Below are 17,106 nucleotides of genomic sequence, written 5' to 3' on the forward strand. Positions count from 1 at the left end.
TATGCTATTTATTTAACAACATTAAAAAATTAATAAGTTTTTTATATTAAAACAAACAAAATTTCAAGAGAGAAAAAAGACAAGTTTATTGATAAACCTAGTTTTTATATTAAAAAAATTAATAATAAAATCATTTTCGTAATTTAAATACGTAATAAAGCCAGAAACATATACCCGAGGTATAAAAACTAAACTCTTCCCAGACCCTAAAATGGATTTAAAACTGTAAATCCAAACCCATTTTATTAAGGTTGGATTGGATCAAATAACCCACTAAACCCTAACTATTGCCATCCTTACAGAAGAGTGATTGGGAGATTTTGGATGGCCATAAGTTTTCTCTTTTCTTAGCTTGTGATTGAATTATAGAAAGCCCAGAGTCCAGTGATTGTCGGCAGTGAAAAGTAATCAGCAGCCCATTTAAAATCTATTTACGGATTTACCTCAAAATTATGTTGGGTTGGACAAACCTTGGGCCAAGTGTCCAAGGTTGTTAAAATCAGGTCCATCCTAGATATGGAAGGGTCTTTATTAACATCGCATCATAAGATTGAATCGAGTATTGTCACATTCTCCAAAATATTAAAATCATTAATAATAATGTTTTTTTTTAAAAAAGAGTTTCAACTTATGGTGTAAATTTATAGTGTCTACTTCTAATGATAATAGACCTCTTATTTAATTATCAGAAACTTACTAGTGGGCTAACTGGAACTCACGAAGTATGATATTATATAATTATCATAAAAAGTAATATGATATTATAATTTATATAGGTCGCTCCACCTACTTATTTTTGTTGATAAAAAAATAATATTATATTATTCTAAATTTTAGGTCAATAATCTAACAATACGTAAAAAAACTAATAAGTTGACATTAACACAATTATCTTGGTTGATTATAAGCTTTGCCAATAAAAATAGAACCTTTTGCTGAGGTCCCTCTATACAGGTAATTGTACCAAAACCAAATACATTAATTAATTTAGAATCAGTGTATAAACAATCCTTTCCAAAATAAAAATTGTGGTCCTTATTTTATTCTTATAATCTATCTCTCTCTCTCTCTCTCTCTCTCTCTATATATATATATATATATATAGAGAAAGCTAAAAGAAAATTCAATTAGATTTCAAATTGAAATTTAATTAGAGTTTAATTTTGCGCCACGTGTTCCATTTAATTTAAAAATTAAAATTTTTATGTCAAGTAAGTTAATTTAGTGTAAAAATTAAACTTCAATTAGAGTTTAATTTTAATGTAGAAAACAAGAAATCTAATATAAATAAAAACCTAATAATATATTTAACTCTATATATAAAATTAGAGGAAGAGAGAGTTTGAATGATTTTATATTTATGAGCCATTTTTTTGTATAACTAAAAAAATTTAAATTTATAAGTTATTTATGCAATATACCTTGACTATGTACGTTCCATTACTAACTACGTAATATATGTGTGTGTGTGTGTGTGTATATATATATATATATATGTGCCTTTTTAAATCAATGTTTAGAGAAAATTCAATTAGAATCAAAATTGGATTTTGCTTTTTATTATCTTTGCATACAAATTGAATTGTTTAGATTTTTGCTGTTATTTTTTTTGAACTAATGAGCATATTTTTTTATACTGCTTATATTTAAATATTTTGTATATGAAAATATTGAACATAACAAATTGTAATTGAGTTGAAAAATCTTATGCATTTATCCCATTCAATTTAAGAGATACTATTTGACCAATTTATTATTTTATTTTGTGTTGTATTTAGTATAATTTCAGAGACAATATTGTGAATTGATATTTTATATCTAGTATCCAATAGTGATTTTCAAAATTATATATGTAGTAGTAATGTAATGAGAAACTTGCAAGGAAAAACTATTTTAATACCTCCAAATGTCCGGATTGAACTATGTTCTTTATGTTTAATAACACAAATTAACATTAATAGTACCACTACAATTCATTATTCCCGTGCATAAACATGAGTTACATTTGATCGGTCTTTGCATTTTTATTATTTTTCCTTTTTGGGTACTGGTGTGGAAAAGAAATAATTTTAGCTCCATATTTAATTATAGACAAAGTTTAGTTACAAAATTAAGGTTACAACTTTATTTAATATCTTTTTATTAGAGATAAATTTTGACAAATTCACCATTGGATTATACATTCTTCTTATATCTTTCATTCTTGCAAATTTTCTAGAAAATTAAAGATAAATAGTTATGTCATTGTGTGGGCCTTTTTTGCAAGTGTTGGGCTAGGCCACCCGCTGCTACACTAGGCCCAAGATTTTCTTCTGGGTTGAGGAGTTGGGACTAGTCCGAGAACAAACCTTCTTGGTCTAGCTTGTGCACAAACAATGTCATTTGGTGATCAGATCTTTACAGCAGGCAGAATTATCACGTTAGCTACAACAGGCAGATATAATAAAAAAGAAAAGAAAATAATAGAGATTTAAGCAATATAGTAAGTGGGCCTCAATGAAGGGTGGCCGTTTTACACTGTAGTATCAGAATAATGAATGTTAGATGGAAAGTCAGGAGCGTATTAAAGAAACAAATGTTAGCCTGCCGTGATGGGCTGTTTTACAGAGCTTGCGTCAGGAAAGGGAACCACTCCCTCAACATGACTAATTTCTTTTAGGAAAAATTAGCTGTTTTGAAGGAACGGGCCTAAGTGACTTGGGTTAAATGAGATTTCTTCCCTTCTCTTTTTTTATTTGGTTAACAGAGAGCATGAGTTGGAAGGGGAGAGGGAGATTAATCCATTCGGTGCATACCAATCACTCCATTCACTCTGTTTATTTCTTGCTTTTGTTTCTTTTCATCCTTTTCTCTCTCTTTTTTTTTTCCTTCCTTTTTTCTTTTTTTACTCTCTTTCTCTTTATCCTTTCTCTCCTTTCTCCTCTGCGTTTTTCTTATTCCCCTGTTTTCTATGATTCTTGCCACTATTTTATAGAGGTTCCCCCTCACCTTCGTCCCCCCTTTCCAACCGTGCACTGTAGGGCTTCTTATATAGGGCCAGCTGTGCTTGGCTTTTCACCATTTTAGCCCTTAACCGTTTTTGTCTAGCATGGGCTCCTTTGCCGACCGTCACTGACTAGTCAGTTACCCAGTTAGTGCCACCCTGCCTCAGTCAGAGAAGACTTTTTTGTTTTGCTCACTCCTTGCGGCATTCCTACCTGCCATGGAGTGAATACTCCCATTCCTTTTACCCCTCACGGCATGCACCTGGTGGTTCCCACTCAACCTTGCCTCTTTTGGTTCACATGCCTTCCCAGCAGGATATTGCTTCTAAAAGGGCTTGAGCAAGAAACACAAAAATGAGTTTTTCCCATTCCCCACCGCCAGACCATACCCCCTTACTTCTGACCCATGACCTCACCATTTCCTGTATTGGCTGGGTACAGGCTGGTGGTGCCTGGGCTTTGCGCGTGCCTTACCTCCATGCTCGTTCAAATCTTGTCTACTGTTCATTTGTTTGCCACGGTCTGAACGTCAAACTGCCCAACTTGTTGCTCATTTATGGCTTGCATCTTCTGAGGACTGGGCCATGCTTGTTCATGGGCCGTTCCAAGCCTTTATTCCCAACTCCTGTTACTTGCTTCTTGCCACACAATTCTGTCATGCCTGCTATGAGGCCTTCTTGACTCCAATCCTGCTGGGCCACTTTGGATATTTTCTGTTCATTCTTTCTTCGAAGGCCCAATGATCTCACTAGGCCCTTTTGCTACTTGCGGGCTCCTATTGTCCCACCTACTTCCATTTGGGCGTCTTTGGCCCACTTACTTTCTCGGGCGTCTCTGGCTCTTTTTTAATTTTACGTCTTCCATGGGCTTTTACTAACTTTTTGGGCTTCCTCTGGCCAAGTATTTCTCACTTTTCCCTTGGGGCTCATGGGTTTTTCACAGTCCCTTACTTTCTTTACTTGCACTACTTTGGGCCTACTGTAGCAGCTATGACCCATTCTCACTTTTCTACATCCATACAGCCCATGGGTTCGTGGTTACTTTCTTCCGGACCTTTTAAGGTCCACTTACTTCCTCAGGATCCATTTATTTGCTTGTTAGACCCATAATTCATTGTTCCTGCCACTCGCTTAATGGCACTTTCACAATACTTTCTTTAGCCTATGACTTTGGGCCTTCCTCTCTTCTGGGCTTGCAAAGAATGAGCGTCTACAGTCATTAATAAATTGTTTAAATTACAAGTTTTTGTAGTTTAAAATTATGCATAAAATATAAGCTTAAAGATCATATAGTAAATAATAACTGATTAACACAAAATTAAACATGTGTATTAAGAGCTTAAAGCACATGTCATTCAACGTTGGAGACATTGAGCCTTGATTCAAGAAAGGGACGGAGACTGAAGCCATGGTGCCCTATAGTTATACGACTTGTTCTCTGTTCTAGCAGTCCTTAAGTACTGACATGTGATGCAGAAAAAGTTTGTTAGTAGTAGTTAGGATTTGTTAGTTAGTTTTCTTTACACTTGGTTATCTAATATCAGCAGCGGCTACACAGCCAACCCAGGGGTTCAAATGAACCCCCTGGCCTGGCCAAAAAAACAAAAACTATATATAAAATTTTTTATTTGTTTTGACTCTAAACTAAAATTTTGAACACTCTAATCTTAAATTTTTGTTTAATCCAAATTGAAATAAACTTAAATATGATCATTTTAGTGCTATTTTCACAATAATTTTACAGGAAAAGTTAAGTGGTAAGTTTTAATTGATTTTTATCTAGATCCCACAAATGACGTTAATTTTTTACATATTTTTAATAACTTGCCACCTAGATTAATTTGTTGTTAAAGTGTTGTATCAGTAGCTCCATTTTTAAAATTGCTACTTCGCTTTTAAAAATAAATAAATAAATAAACCTTCCCTCCAACTCTAGCTTACTTTGTCATTGGTTGCAAAATGAAATTGTTTTTCCTTGCACTTTTCTTCTCCATTAGCAAAAAATTATACCACTTTTAGCATACAAAATTACAACGCTGACCCCCTAGAAAAAATTCCTTGTGCCACCACTGTCTGATATTGTATATCAAACCATTCGTAATTCATTTTTTTTCAATGTAATGAGAATTTGATCATTTCCTCTGATTCTCAGCTCATCTTCTCCCAAATTCTAATAGGTGATGGCGCAGAGTGGTCTTTGCATCTTCAAATCCTTTATACATATAGACCTTAATAGAAGAACAGTTAAAATTACAATAAATTCCTTGTGCCACCACTGTCTGATATTGTATATAAAACCATTCATAATTCATTTTTTTTCAATGTAATGAGAATTTGATCATTTCCTCCAATTCTCAGTTCATCTTCTTCCAAATTCTAATAAGTGATGGCGTAGAGTAATCTTTGCATCTTCAAATCCTTTATACATATAGACCTTAATAGAAGAACAGTTAAAATTACAATAATTTATAGATCAATAAAACCATAAAAAGATTGGAATCTTACAAGATCTCGATCATGATCAACTTTTTGCATTCTCCTAAATTCAACGAAGCAGGGTCACAAGTTTGATTGTTGTGGGGTGCTCTTCTAATGGCAATTATAGCATTCCCATCCAAGGAATTTCCATGTTTGCCACAATTTTTGGAATTTTATTGACTTTATTGGATGAATACTAAGGTTTTTGTGCCTTTCAGATTTCAAGCTTCTAGTAAGTAATAAATTTTGTGTAAAATAATATCATCCCTGAATAGAATAATTCATCTGTGGTCTTCTATATAAAAATGAAAAATAAAGGGCAGAGAGAGAGACTACTGCCATTAATGTATCTATGCAATATAATGGTATACAAAATAGGATTTATGGCTACACAAGCTGTTGAGAATAGTTCTAGATCGTTTCAGTTTCATATCATTTTCCCCTTAAAGCAATTAATGTGGCAAAAAAAGTCCTTTTTTTTTTTTTTTCTTACTATACATCACATTCATGTGATAACTGCATTAGCATGTATTTAATTCTTGATTAAACAATAGTAGCTAACAGCAAAGATTCAAACATAAGAGTACATTTATCATCGACCACTCAAAAATAAATAAAGCATACTTGTAAAGAAAGCTCAGAATTATGTAAATGCCATCTTACCTCTTGTCAATGCAATGGTTATCCTTCCAAGCACATTTTTAACAACCATGTACATCTTTGTTCCTTCTAGAGTCCAACAAGAATGAGCAAAGCAACAGATCATTAAGAGGACAGGTTATTCTACAATTTGTTTGCCCTTGTCTTTAATCATGCGATCATTGGGGTCTCTCAGTCTTTCATGGCCAATGTCTCCACTAGAGCTACCGGGTCTACTGGGTATTTTCTCATAATCATGGTTTTGCTTATCAAATAACTCCTTGCACTGCCTTATTGTGTGCTCAAACTCTACCTCATCCTGCTGGTAAACAAAATGGAGTCCACACTTCTGCACTGTCATTCGTGGGAAATCACTAGCAAATGAAGCCTCAATACTAGTGCATTGATTAAACCAATTTTGAAGTGACTCACGTGGTATGTAGGACAGCCATAGGAGTCCACCTAGATGTAACAACATGACATCTTTTTTAGTGAGGTGGTAGGAATGGGGAGGATCCACATTAGCAATATCAGTTTCTAAATGACAAGTGAGATAAGAAGAAGTTTCTAAATCCAAATTGTCTGGGATGGCGGTTGGATGCTCATCAACTTTGAAAGAGGCACATAGAGCAAGTCCTGTCCAATCTTGATCATTATAAAAGCTTGGAGGTAGTTGGAATGTCACTGAGGGGCCATTGTCGTGATGGCTGAACCACTCCAGAATTTCACATGGAGGGAAACATGAATTATATAGGCGGCATCGATCAAAGTCCTGCAAAATAGAAATACAGTGTCCAATGAGAGAGATGGAAGAAGGCTTAATTATTTTTCATAACCACATACGTCTAATTTAATTACCCGGTCACTTTTGCTGTGTTGGCCTTCAAAAGACTTGCTACTTCCAATGCCTTCATTTCTAGTTTCATCTGCTATCAACTGACGGATAAGATCCATATTGTCAAAAGGAGAGGCAAAGCAATTTACAAGTGTTTGCTCAAACTCTTCCAAATCTTGATGGTATAAAAGACGGAGCCCACAACCCTGCACTGTCAACATAGGGCAGTCACTTTCAACTGAAGCCTGAAGCTGATTGCATTGGTTCAAAAAATCTGTCAATGACCGGCGCGGTATATGGGACAGCCAGATGAATCCACGTCGTAGATAGAACCATGTGAATTTTTCTTGAGCAACACGATGGAGATGGAGAGGTTCCAGTCTACCTTTATCGGTATCCAACTGACAAATAAGGTGGTGAGAAACGTTGGCATCAAGATTAGCAAGTGAGAGAGTCGGATGCTCCTGGACAGAAAAAGCAGCACAAAGAGCAAGTCCCATCCAATTACTGTCATCATATAAATTTGGAGGTAGCTGAATTGTCTCTGAAGACCCTCTGCTCCAATGGCTGAACCACTCCGGAATTTCAGTTTGGGGTAAACAAGTATTACATATAGAGTATGGATCAAAGCCCTGTAAAACAGAATGGAATGGAGAATTCATTTCACACTCAAGACTTCATTTTTTTGTATCTAATTAATTGTATATATAATGTCATGTCATTTAAAATTTGAAATATAACGGGGGTTCCATGAGAGAGACCTTAAATTCTTTTTGGAGCAAATATTTAAGATCCCCTTTCAACGGGAAACCTGAGTCACTTTTGCAGATTATTCTTTCAGCTGGCGAAATTATACGAATAGCATTGCCTGAAGTGCTCTCTGGCATGGCTTGATTTGATAATGTTTCTGGTGAAGTACAATCTTTTTCTGCTACGCATTCAACTCTTCAATGGGGAGGGGTTCAGCAGGATTAGCAGCATATTAATGTACATATTTCTAATAATCTCAACAAAAAAAAAAAAAAGATTTTTTTTAAAAAAAAAGGACGAAGGGCTTGGCGATGACTGCATGCTCTTGGAATTATGCAATTAATGATTTTAAGCTTAAAAATGAGACCCATGCATTCATGAAAACTAATGAAGTGTTACCTTTGCAATATATGAGAATAATAACCATAAGTAATTATTATTTCTTCTTCCCATGGATTGTGTTCACTTGATTCAGCCTTTCGCCACTTATTCACTTGCTCTACCAGTTCTTTGTAATAGACGTCATGGTAAATTTCTGAACTTGCTAATAAGCACTCAATCATTGTTTGGACAAACGCTTCCAAATCTTGCTTGTATAGCAAATGGATACCACACATTTTAGCCTCCACGCTTGGTATGTCGCATTCAAATGCAGCACAGATATGATTCCAATTATTCAGCTTAACAGGAAACATCATAGGTGGTAAGTAGAACACCAAAAGTCGATTTGACTCCACAAATATGTCTTGAACAAGCTGAAAGACTATGGTAGGTTTCTCATATCCTTCATTGCTATCCAAATGAAGAATAAAGATTTTTGGATCCATATTGCCACGGGAATTAGGGGGAATAGGAAAGACAGCGCATACAGCAATTCCCATCCATTTCTCATCATTATACAAATTCGGTGGCAGTGGTATTTCGACCGAGGGTCCAATACTTCGATGGCTGAACCACATTGGAATTTCACCTTGAGGAAAAATATATTCATGATTGAAGTTTCGTTGTAGCTGTAGTAAAAGTATAAAATAATAAGACAAACATATAGTTAGCTAGGCTAGGTATATAGTGTGTAAACCTCTATATTTACAATGGAAAGAGTTGATGTAGAATAAGACACCTGATTATTATGTCTTGAATCAAGGATGATTGATATGCCTGCCATCCTTGATTCAAGCCATAATGTAGGGCTGAATATGTACATTAATATAGACGAGATATGCTAAAACAACAGCTATGCTAACAGATAGAAAGAGAGAGAGAGAGAGACCTCATAGTATCTTAAAAGCAATGACTTAAGGTGTTTTTTATTCAGAGTTGTAAAGTCAGTCATAGAGGCTTCATTCTCAGCCGAGGAACCTGAAATGCTTTCTTGTTCCACTTCTTCACGGCAGATATCCCAATTGTCCAGAAACGAGGTCATGCAATGGAATCTTATCTGCCACATCTCTGATTCATCTTGCGGGTAGCAGTGCACTAGACGAATTGCACACTTTTGTACTGTCCATCCTGGAAAATCGCTTGCAATTGAAATCTTTATGCGATTACACTGCTTCATTGTAACTGAAAGCCACTGATATGGTATATAGGATAGCCAAATGAATCCACGTAGATGTAACAACTTGAGTTCTTCTTTAGTGGTTCGATATACATGGAGAGGATTCAGACTACCAGTATCTGTTTCAAATAGACAAATAAGGTGGTGTGGAACTTCTGGTTCCAATTTGCTAAGAGAATGACAGTCTTGCAAAGAAAACGAAGCACAGACTGCAAATCCCATCCAACTAGCATCATTAAGCAAATTCAAGGGCAGGTCGACTGTCAGCGAGGGCCCAACACCACGATGGCTAAACAACTCTGGAATTTCACTTGGAGGGAAACAACTATCATATGGATACATTGGATTTAAGTCCTGAAATATAGAAATGCAATAGCCAATGTTAAGTGTGTGTGAAATATATATATATATATATATATATATATATATATATATATATAGAGAGAGAGAGAGAGAGAGAGAGAAACCTCAGAAATCGAATGTTTTGTAAGGAACTTAAAACATTTGCTTATATGCTCGTTTACATGGGGTTGGTTGCTAGTTGAACTGGATTCCCCCTGATAAAAGGGTGCTTTTAATCTCTCACTTGAGTAACTAGTTCCACTTGTTGATGCCTCCTTGTTATTATTTCCATTGTCATCTTGTACAACATGATGGGTCTCACTTGAGTATCTAGTTCCACTGGTTGATGCCTCCTTATTATTTTCATTGTTATCTTGTACAACATGATGGGTGAGTTGGGAAATGTCTGGAGGCGTAAATGAGCCTTGGATTATCATTTGCTCAAACGCTTCTACATTTTGTTGGCATACAATAGAATGCCCACACTTCTCAACCATTAGGTAAGGGCTCTCACTTTCAAATAAGGTGTTCAGTCTTCCAAATTTTTTCAGTTTATCTAGAATCGAAACATGCGATATATACAATACCCAAATGAATACCCGTTGATTTAACCAAATCGATTCGTTGAATTCAGACTCAGTGAAGTTGCTGCGAAGTCTTAAGGTCCAACCTACATCACTTCCAATTAAACAAGTAAGGCCATGAGAGATTTCCGAACGCAGATTGTCATGGATGAGAGTTGGATGCTTCAGGAATGTAAAAGTCGCACATAGAGCAACTCCAATCCAATCTGGATTATTGTATAGATTTTGAGGAACTTTAGTTCGCATTGAGGAACCATTGTGACAGCAAAACCCATGTGGAATTTCATGCCAAGGAAAACATTTGCTAAGAACCCGGGTTTGATCAAAGCCCTCCTGTAAGATAGACAAAGAGACAAATCAAGAGACCTAAAAGTATACTGGAAACCAACATTCAAGTTAGTTCTTTTTGCAAGATCACCTCAGCAGAGTTCATTCTTATAGGCAAACTTACGCCTACCTGCATTATATTGAAATTTGAATCTCTTAAATCACTTCTGGCCATTGGCTCACCCAAGTATGTTTCCAATGAATCAAAATACTGTTGTCCTACATGTTGCTTACGCATGGATTGACTCATTCTGCAATCATCCAAGAAAGAAAGTAATCTTTAATTTGCAAGGTTTAGAGTTTTCAATAGATTAAGGGGAAAAACTCTTCAACACTGTTTTTATAACTGAAAATGTGATTTTAACTCATGTTTTTAGCTTATAGAAACATTTTACACTGTGTGTGAAAGAAATACAGCTTTGTAATAAATGATATATACGTGTTCAGGAATAATGACAAAATTGTTTGGACTGAAATTTAACCTCTGCGATGAAGAAGAGCAATCAAAGTCATGTGGCATGTTTCCATATAATGTCCCGGTAGATTCTTCCTGAGCATGAACATAGCTTGACAAACATTTCTCTTGATCCTCAAGACCTTGGCGATAACCTTGATGGTAGATATCCGGACTACTTGATATGCAGTCAAATATTCTTTGGACCAATCCTTCCAAATCTTGCTCGAATACCATACGCATTCCACAAACTTCAACCTCCACATCTGAATTGATGATATTCAGGTCTGAATTATTGAAGCCTCCAAACAGAGCCCTAATTGACTTTCGTTGATTCAACTTATGGGTAAAAAACACACGTGGTATGTGAAGTACCAGAAGTCGATGTGACTCGACAAATATGTCCCTAGTAAGGGGAAGGACTATAAAAGATTGAAGACAACCATCTTCAGTACACAAAAGACAGAAGAAGCTGCGAGAAACTTTTGAGTCACGGGAAACAGTTTGATGCTCATTGTGGACAGCAAAAGAAGCATAAAGAGCAAAACCGATCCATCTCTTATCGTCATTCAAATTCGGAGGTAGACTCATGCTTATTGAGTTCCCAAGACCATGAGCTATGAACCATGAGGGTGACGCACGTATAGGAAAAATATATTTGTACATTTTATTTTGTGCATGGGTTACCTGTAAAGCGTAGAAATATCTTCAGGCACACACACACACACGGAGAGAGAGAGAGAGAGAGAGAGACCTGAAAGCATTTTAAAAGCAATGGATAAAAGTCTCTTTCTAGCTGGTCCTCCATTGCGATGGGGCTAGAGAGGCTAGTGGAACTTGAAGTGCATTCTGCCTCAGCCTCACCATTGCTACCTGCAGGAAGTCTTGTCATAAAATCTGCAAGTTCGTGATAATCTGAATGATCATCATACAAATCCCCCAAAGAGTACTGACCTATAGTGTCGACAAACTCTGAAGCATCTTGCTGGTACAGTAGACGTGCCCCACACTTTTTAACAACCACGCCTGGTATGCTTGCAATTTTAACCTCAATGTAGGTCCATTTATCTAAATCATTTGACAGTTCTGAAAATTGTGCATGTGGTATATATCCCCAAATTGCAATTGGCCCAACAAAGGGGACTTTAGGACCAATAAGGACTTTGGGTGTTTTTAGACTACCTTCATTGGTCTCAAAATGACAAGCAAACTGGTGAATATCTTTCGTCAAATCAAGAGTAGACTCACTGTAGTTAAAAATCCCAACATTCATATTCTCATTCTCATGGACTTCATAAACAATAAACAGAGCATATCCCATCCACTTACTCCCATAGTCCAAATCTGGCTGTATCTCGATTATTACAAAGGGACTAGTACTCTGTTCCTTGAACCACATTGGAATTTCAGTTCCCATTGAAGAGCCACATATTATATTGTCTTGATAAATTTGTGCCTGTAAAATAAACACAAAAAATTAGAGAGATTGAGAGAGATGTTAAGTGCATGTACTATGTTGTATGTTTCTTAAGCTATCAAGCAAAAATATATATATATTTTTTTTAAAATTTCAACAGGACAAGTGAATTGTTTGTGCTAAAAAAGAGAAAGAAGTCACCTTAAGGTTTTGCACAAATAAATTAGTTTGTGCATTTGACACACAAATTTTTCTAATTTTGCCCTCTTCAAGTGTGACAGATCCAGAGCAATTAATAATTGCTAAAGTTTCACTTGTAGTACGCGCATGAATTTGATTTGAATATGTCTCCAGTGAGGTACAATTTTCAACCCAAACATGCAATATACTCAAGGGAAGGTTTGGCAATGCTTGAAGCCTGCTGCAATTTCTTAAGGTTAGATCTCTAAGCATGGAAAGTTGACATATGCTATCTGGTAAGCTTATAAATTTGTTCCCACTCAGATTTAACGATTGCAGTGAGGACAGAGAACTAAGATCATTGGGGATTGCTCCATCCAATAGATTGCAGTCACTTAGATTTAATGATACCAAAGAGCTTAAACCCGAGAATGAATCAGGCAATAACAAACTGACGGGACCTGAGCTTTCTTTCGGCAACAAGGGACAACAGAAGAGCAAATCCCACGATTGAGGTGGCAGATCCTTACATCCATGAAAGGATAACTTTCTAAGCTTTGTCATATGTAGAATGGAGGATGGGAATTCTCTTATAGCAGTTTCACTTGCATCGAGCTCCTCCAGACATTTCATACCACTCAGGTTCTCTGGCATTTTGTTAAGTCTTGAGCAACCAGATAAAATGAGAGTTTTAAGAGATGACAACCTACATATGACATTCGGAAGAATTGAAATGTTTTTACAATCTCTTAAACTCAATAAGATAATGCCTGACAAATTCTCAAATGATGGTGGCAGTTCTATTATGGCAGTCTCATCCAAAAAAAGCTTTGATAAGCATGTCATATTTTCCCCAATCTCTGGAAATTTCTTGAGTCTTGAACAGCCAGAAAGATTCAAAGTTTCAAGAAATTTCAAGTTGATCTTACTTGGAAGGCTATTGAGAGATTTGCAATCTTGTAAATTTAACAGAATAAGTTTTTCAAGAGCTGCAATGGATGGATGAATCTTAAGCAACCTTGTACAACCTTGAAGAAGCAGCCTCTCCAAATTTGGAACCCAGCTGAAGTCAGGGGTTTCGGTTAAGTTTTCCGAGGCACTCAAGTCAATCAGTTTTAAATCGTTTGATCTCTGTTGCAAACAAATAATTAATAAGATAAAAAAATTGAAGAAAACAAATATTTGCATAAATAAAAATCTTACCTTAATTGCTTTCCATAGTTGTTCCATGCAACTGCAACGCATTCTGAGCTCAACAACTTTGGTTGGTTGGAAACTGGTTGGCATGGATTTTAGAGGATATCCATGGCATTTCGTGACGGATAGTCTATTAGGAAGATAATTGAGATCTTGTGGAAGTTGTACATTACGAATTTCAGGCAATCTCATTCTTTTCATCCCCGTGAAGGATTCGGCATTCAAGTGCTCCTCTTTCTGAACATGTGTGTTTAGGAATATGCGTTGAACTGCCTCCGTTCCCTAGTAACCAAAAACAATCAAATTAGCATAGTGAAATTATTGCAACTCCTAATAAGAAATTGTACAAATACATATACTTCACTAGGTTTAGGTCTAGATTAGTCCACTTACAGTATTATTCTTCAACACATGAAGAACATCCTCATTAAACGACAACCTACTGGGTCCACCTGGCTCTTTAAGGGATTCCTGACAAACTATTTCCTTACCCTTTTCTTGTAGCGAGTCATGCTTAGACCATTTTCCCCCTACAATGTTTGTGTGAGATTTGTTAATGAGAACATCAATATTGACGTTTGGGAAGCAATCCAAACTTTGAAGTATGTCTCTTATGCGATCTCTATCCTCTCCTTTGAAAAAACATGCAATATCTAAGAACAACTTTTTTTCGGGTTCTTGAAGCCTATCATAACTTATTTTAAGTACATTTTGAATATTGCTGTTATGATGTGCTTTTAGTTGATCTCGGACACTTTCCCATGCCTTCTCTCCTTTAGAATACAATGAAGAACCTAAAACTTTAAGAGCCAAAGGAAGGCCCATAGCATAATCCACAAAATATTTCGACAAACCCACATAATTTTTCTCAGGTGAATATTTCTTGAAAGCTTTCCAACTAAAAAGTTGCAAAGCTTCCTCATCATTCAACAACTTAGCCATATATATATTATCATCCACTATATGTCTTTTCAACAAATGTCTATCTCTACTTGTTATAATGATTCTACTCCCTTGACCAAACCATTCAAGCTTCCCTGCTAAAGCTTCTAATTGTTCTTCACTATCCACATCATCCAAAACAATAAGAACCTTTTTATTAAGTAGTCTTTTCCCCATAATATCGATTCCCTCATGAATACCCCCTAATTTTATTTCACTTCCCATAAGGATTTTAGAAAGAAGTTTTTCTTGTAAAGAAACTAGTCTTTGATTTTTAGTTTCTTCTCTAACATTCGCAATAAAGCAGCTAGCTTCAAATTGATAAGAAATTTTTTTATGGATGACTTGTGCAATAGTTGTTTTACCAATTCCTCCCATACCGCATATCCCCACAAAGCGAACATCATCCAACCCCATATGCAAATATTTTTCCAACAATTCCTCCACACGAGACTCTATACCAAAAAGGTCATTGGACGCAGTTAAGAATTTACGATTCAATTCACGAAGAATCCTTGCAATGATTTCTTCGATAACTATTGATTCATGCCTGCAATTAAGATTTTTTTTAAAAATTGATTAGACAAAACTAGTCACATTAATTATACAAAAATATTCAATATAAGTTCAATCTTAGGAAAAGTTTGTGTGGCTCTATGGGGACGCGCTCTAAACATAGCCGTCCAAACACTTAGCATTGTGCTTTATGTCCCACATTGGTTATGAGTGAACCATGTTATGTGTTTATAAGCAATTATCTGCCTTAAGTGGTAGCTTGAAAGATAATGGGCTAGGTGTTAGAGTTGGGCTTGGCACGAATTTATATTTGTATGATTCTATAGTTTGTGAGATCTTTCTAACTCTATCTATTTATTTTTTTCATTGCTAATTGTTTAGGGTTTATATTGTTGAATCAGAACTTGTTTTTTTTAGCCATATTTTCCAGCAATCTTAAAGTTTGATATTTGTATTTTAAAAATAAAGAAACAAGTTGTTAATTCTCTTAAGGTCACTTCGGAAATTACAAAGTTTAAGGCTTTTGATGGAAATAATTTTAAATGTTGGAAACAGAGGGTATTGCCCATCTTGGAATTTACCAAAATTGACCGGGTTCTTTATTAGCCTAAACCTGAAAATGATCCTAAAAATATAGTAAAGTGAGAAAGAACAAATAAATTATGTGTTCATACTGTTAAGGCATATGTGGAACTTGTTATGAAGATATGTCATTTAGAATTGGCTAATTATTTGACAAAACGCACTTTACTTATAATTGGGTAGATCTAGAATGGTTTAAGTCTTTAAGCAACATTGTATTCAACTCAAGTGTTAAAGCCATGCGATGCTGTTCAAGAAACAAGTTGAAAAGTGTTGTATTTTAAAACTCGACAAATTGTATCTATTGAGGTTTAAAAGAAGATTTTAGCTCGATACTCAATTGCAGCTCGACAGATAACCTATCTATCGAGGATTATGAAAATCAAATTTCTAGATCTGTTTTTCACGCATATCCAAGCTTTTTGTTTAGGGTTTTTTTTTTCCTCACAACCTTAGACATATATAAGGATTATTTTAAGGGCCATCTAAGATGATGCAACTTGATGCAAAATGATTATTCACTCAAATTGTGACCGGAGACAATTTGCCCTAGTTCATTTTTCTCTTGAAGAAGTTGCTATGTTTGTACGCCGTAGGGTTTTGTAACTAAGGAGTTTCTTGATCTTCAACGTGTGGATGAACTGAAGAACTTATAGCCAACATCTTTCAAAAGTTGGTGTGTTAGTGACGTACTTAGACTCGTGCAAAGAAGTAAGCCTTGAACTAGGATCCGTGCATCAATTGGTTAGTCATGTATTGGGAGCTGTGCATTGAAAAGAGATATTGTCACTACATTGCAAGTCCAATTGTTGGGGGTAAGGTTCAACTGTAGGTTGGTATAAGGTACTGAGATTCTTTTACTTGTAATCGTTTGTTTTGATAATAGTAGATTCTCGGGAGTGGTGACCTTAAATTCACCCGGGGGGTTTTATTTCGGTGGTTTTCCCCATTCGTAAACAAATCACCCTTATCAAATTTAATTTTTGCTGCATTTAGTTATTTGGTGATTTGTTAGTGCTACCATGCATATTGCATGTTAAATTGATTTAATTAATTCACTTGACTAATTAATTGATTAATTTACTTACTGGGTCAATACATTCTTGGCCTATCAAGTGGTATTAGAGCAGGCATACTCTGATTATGGTTAATCTTTGCTGTGTTATCCATTAACCCTTGTTTGTCACAAATAGAGGAAAATCTTTAATTATACCTCCTTTATTTGATGGCACTAACTATGCATACTGGAAAGTACACATGAGTGCTTTCTTGCAGTCTTTAGATGAGAAGGTTTGGCAAGCTCTGGAGATAGGCTGCACCAA

The 17,106-nt window shown here is 35.6% G+C and overlaps 2 protein-coding genes across 2 annotated transcripts; both read right to left on the minus strand.

The window, feature by feature from the left end:
* Window positions 1-6,104: 6,104 nt before the first annotated feature.
* On the minus strand, window positions 6,105-9,604 carry LOC142619956 (uncharacterized). The gene is made up of 5 exons (XM_075793363.1): window positions 8,956-9,604; window positions 8,085-8,695; window positions 7,697-7,880; window positions 6,959-7,567; window positions 6,105-6,872 (listed from the first exon to the last, which is right to left on the minus strand). Exons 1-5 carry the CDS (start codon window positions 9,583-9,585, stop codon window positions 6,240-6,242), a joined length of 2,667 nt encoding a protein of 888 aa, XP_075649478.1. The 5' UTR covers window positions 9,586-9,604; the 3' UTR covers window positions 6,105-6,239.
* On the minus strand, window positions 9,591-16,734 carry LOC142620274 (TMV resistance protein N-like). Its single transcript, XM_075793671.1, has 9 exons — window positions 16,703-16,734; window positions 14,138-15,236; window positions 13,751-14,026; window positions 12,569-13,678; window positions 11,705-12,406; window positions 10,979-11,637; window positions 10,627-10,747; window positions 9,739-10,502; window positions 9,591-9,597 (listed from the first exon to the last, which is right to left on the minus strand). Exons 1-9 carry the CDS (start codon window positions 16,732-16,734, stop codon window positions 9,591-9,593), a joined length of 4,770 nt encoding a protein of 1,589 aa, XP_075649786.1.
* Window positions 16,735-17,106: the final 372 nt, after the last annotated feature.

The sequence above is a fragment of the Castanea sativa genome, chromosome 12 (assembly GCF_040712315.1).
Source record: "Castanea sativa cultivar Marrone di Chiusa Pesio chromosome 12, ASM4071231v1".
Taxonomy (NCBI): Eukaryota; Viridiplantae; Streptophyta; class Magnoliopsida; order Fagales; family Fagaceae; genus Castanea; species Castanea sativa.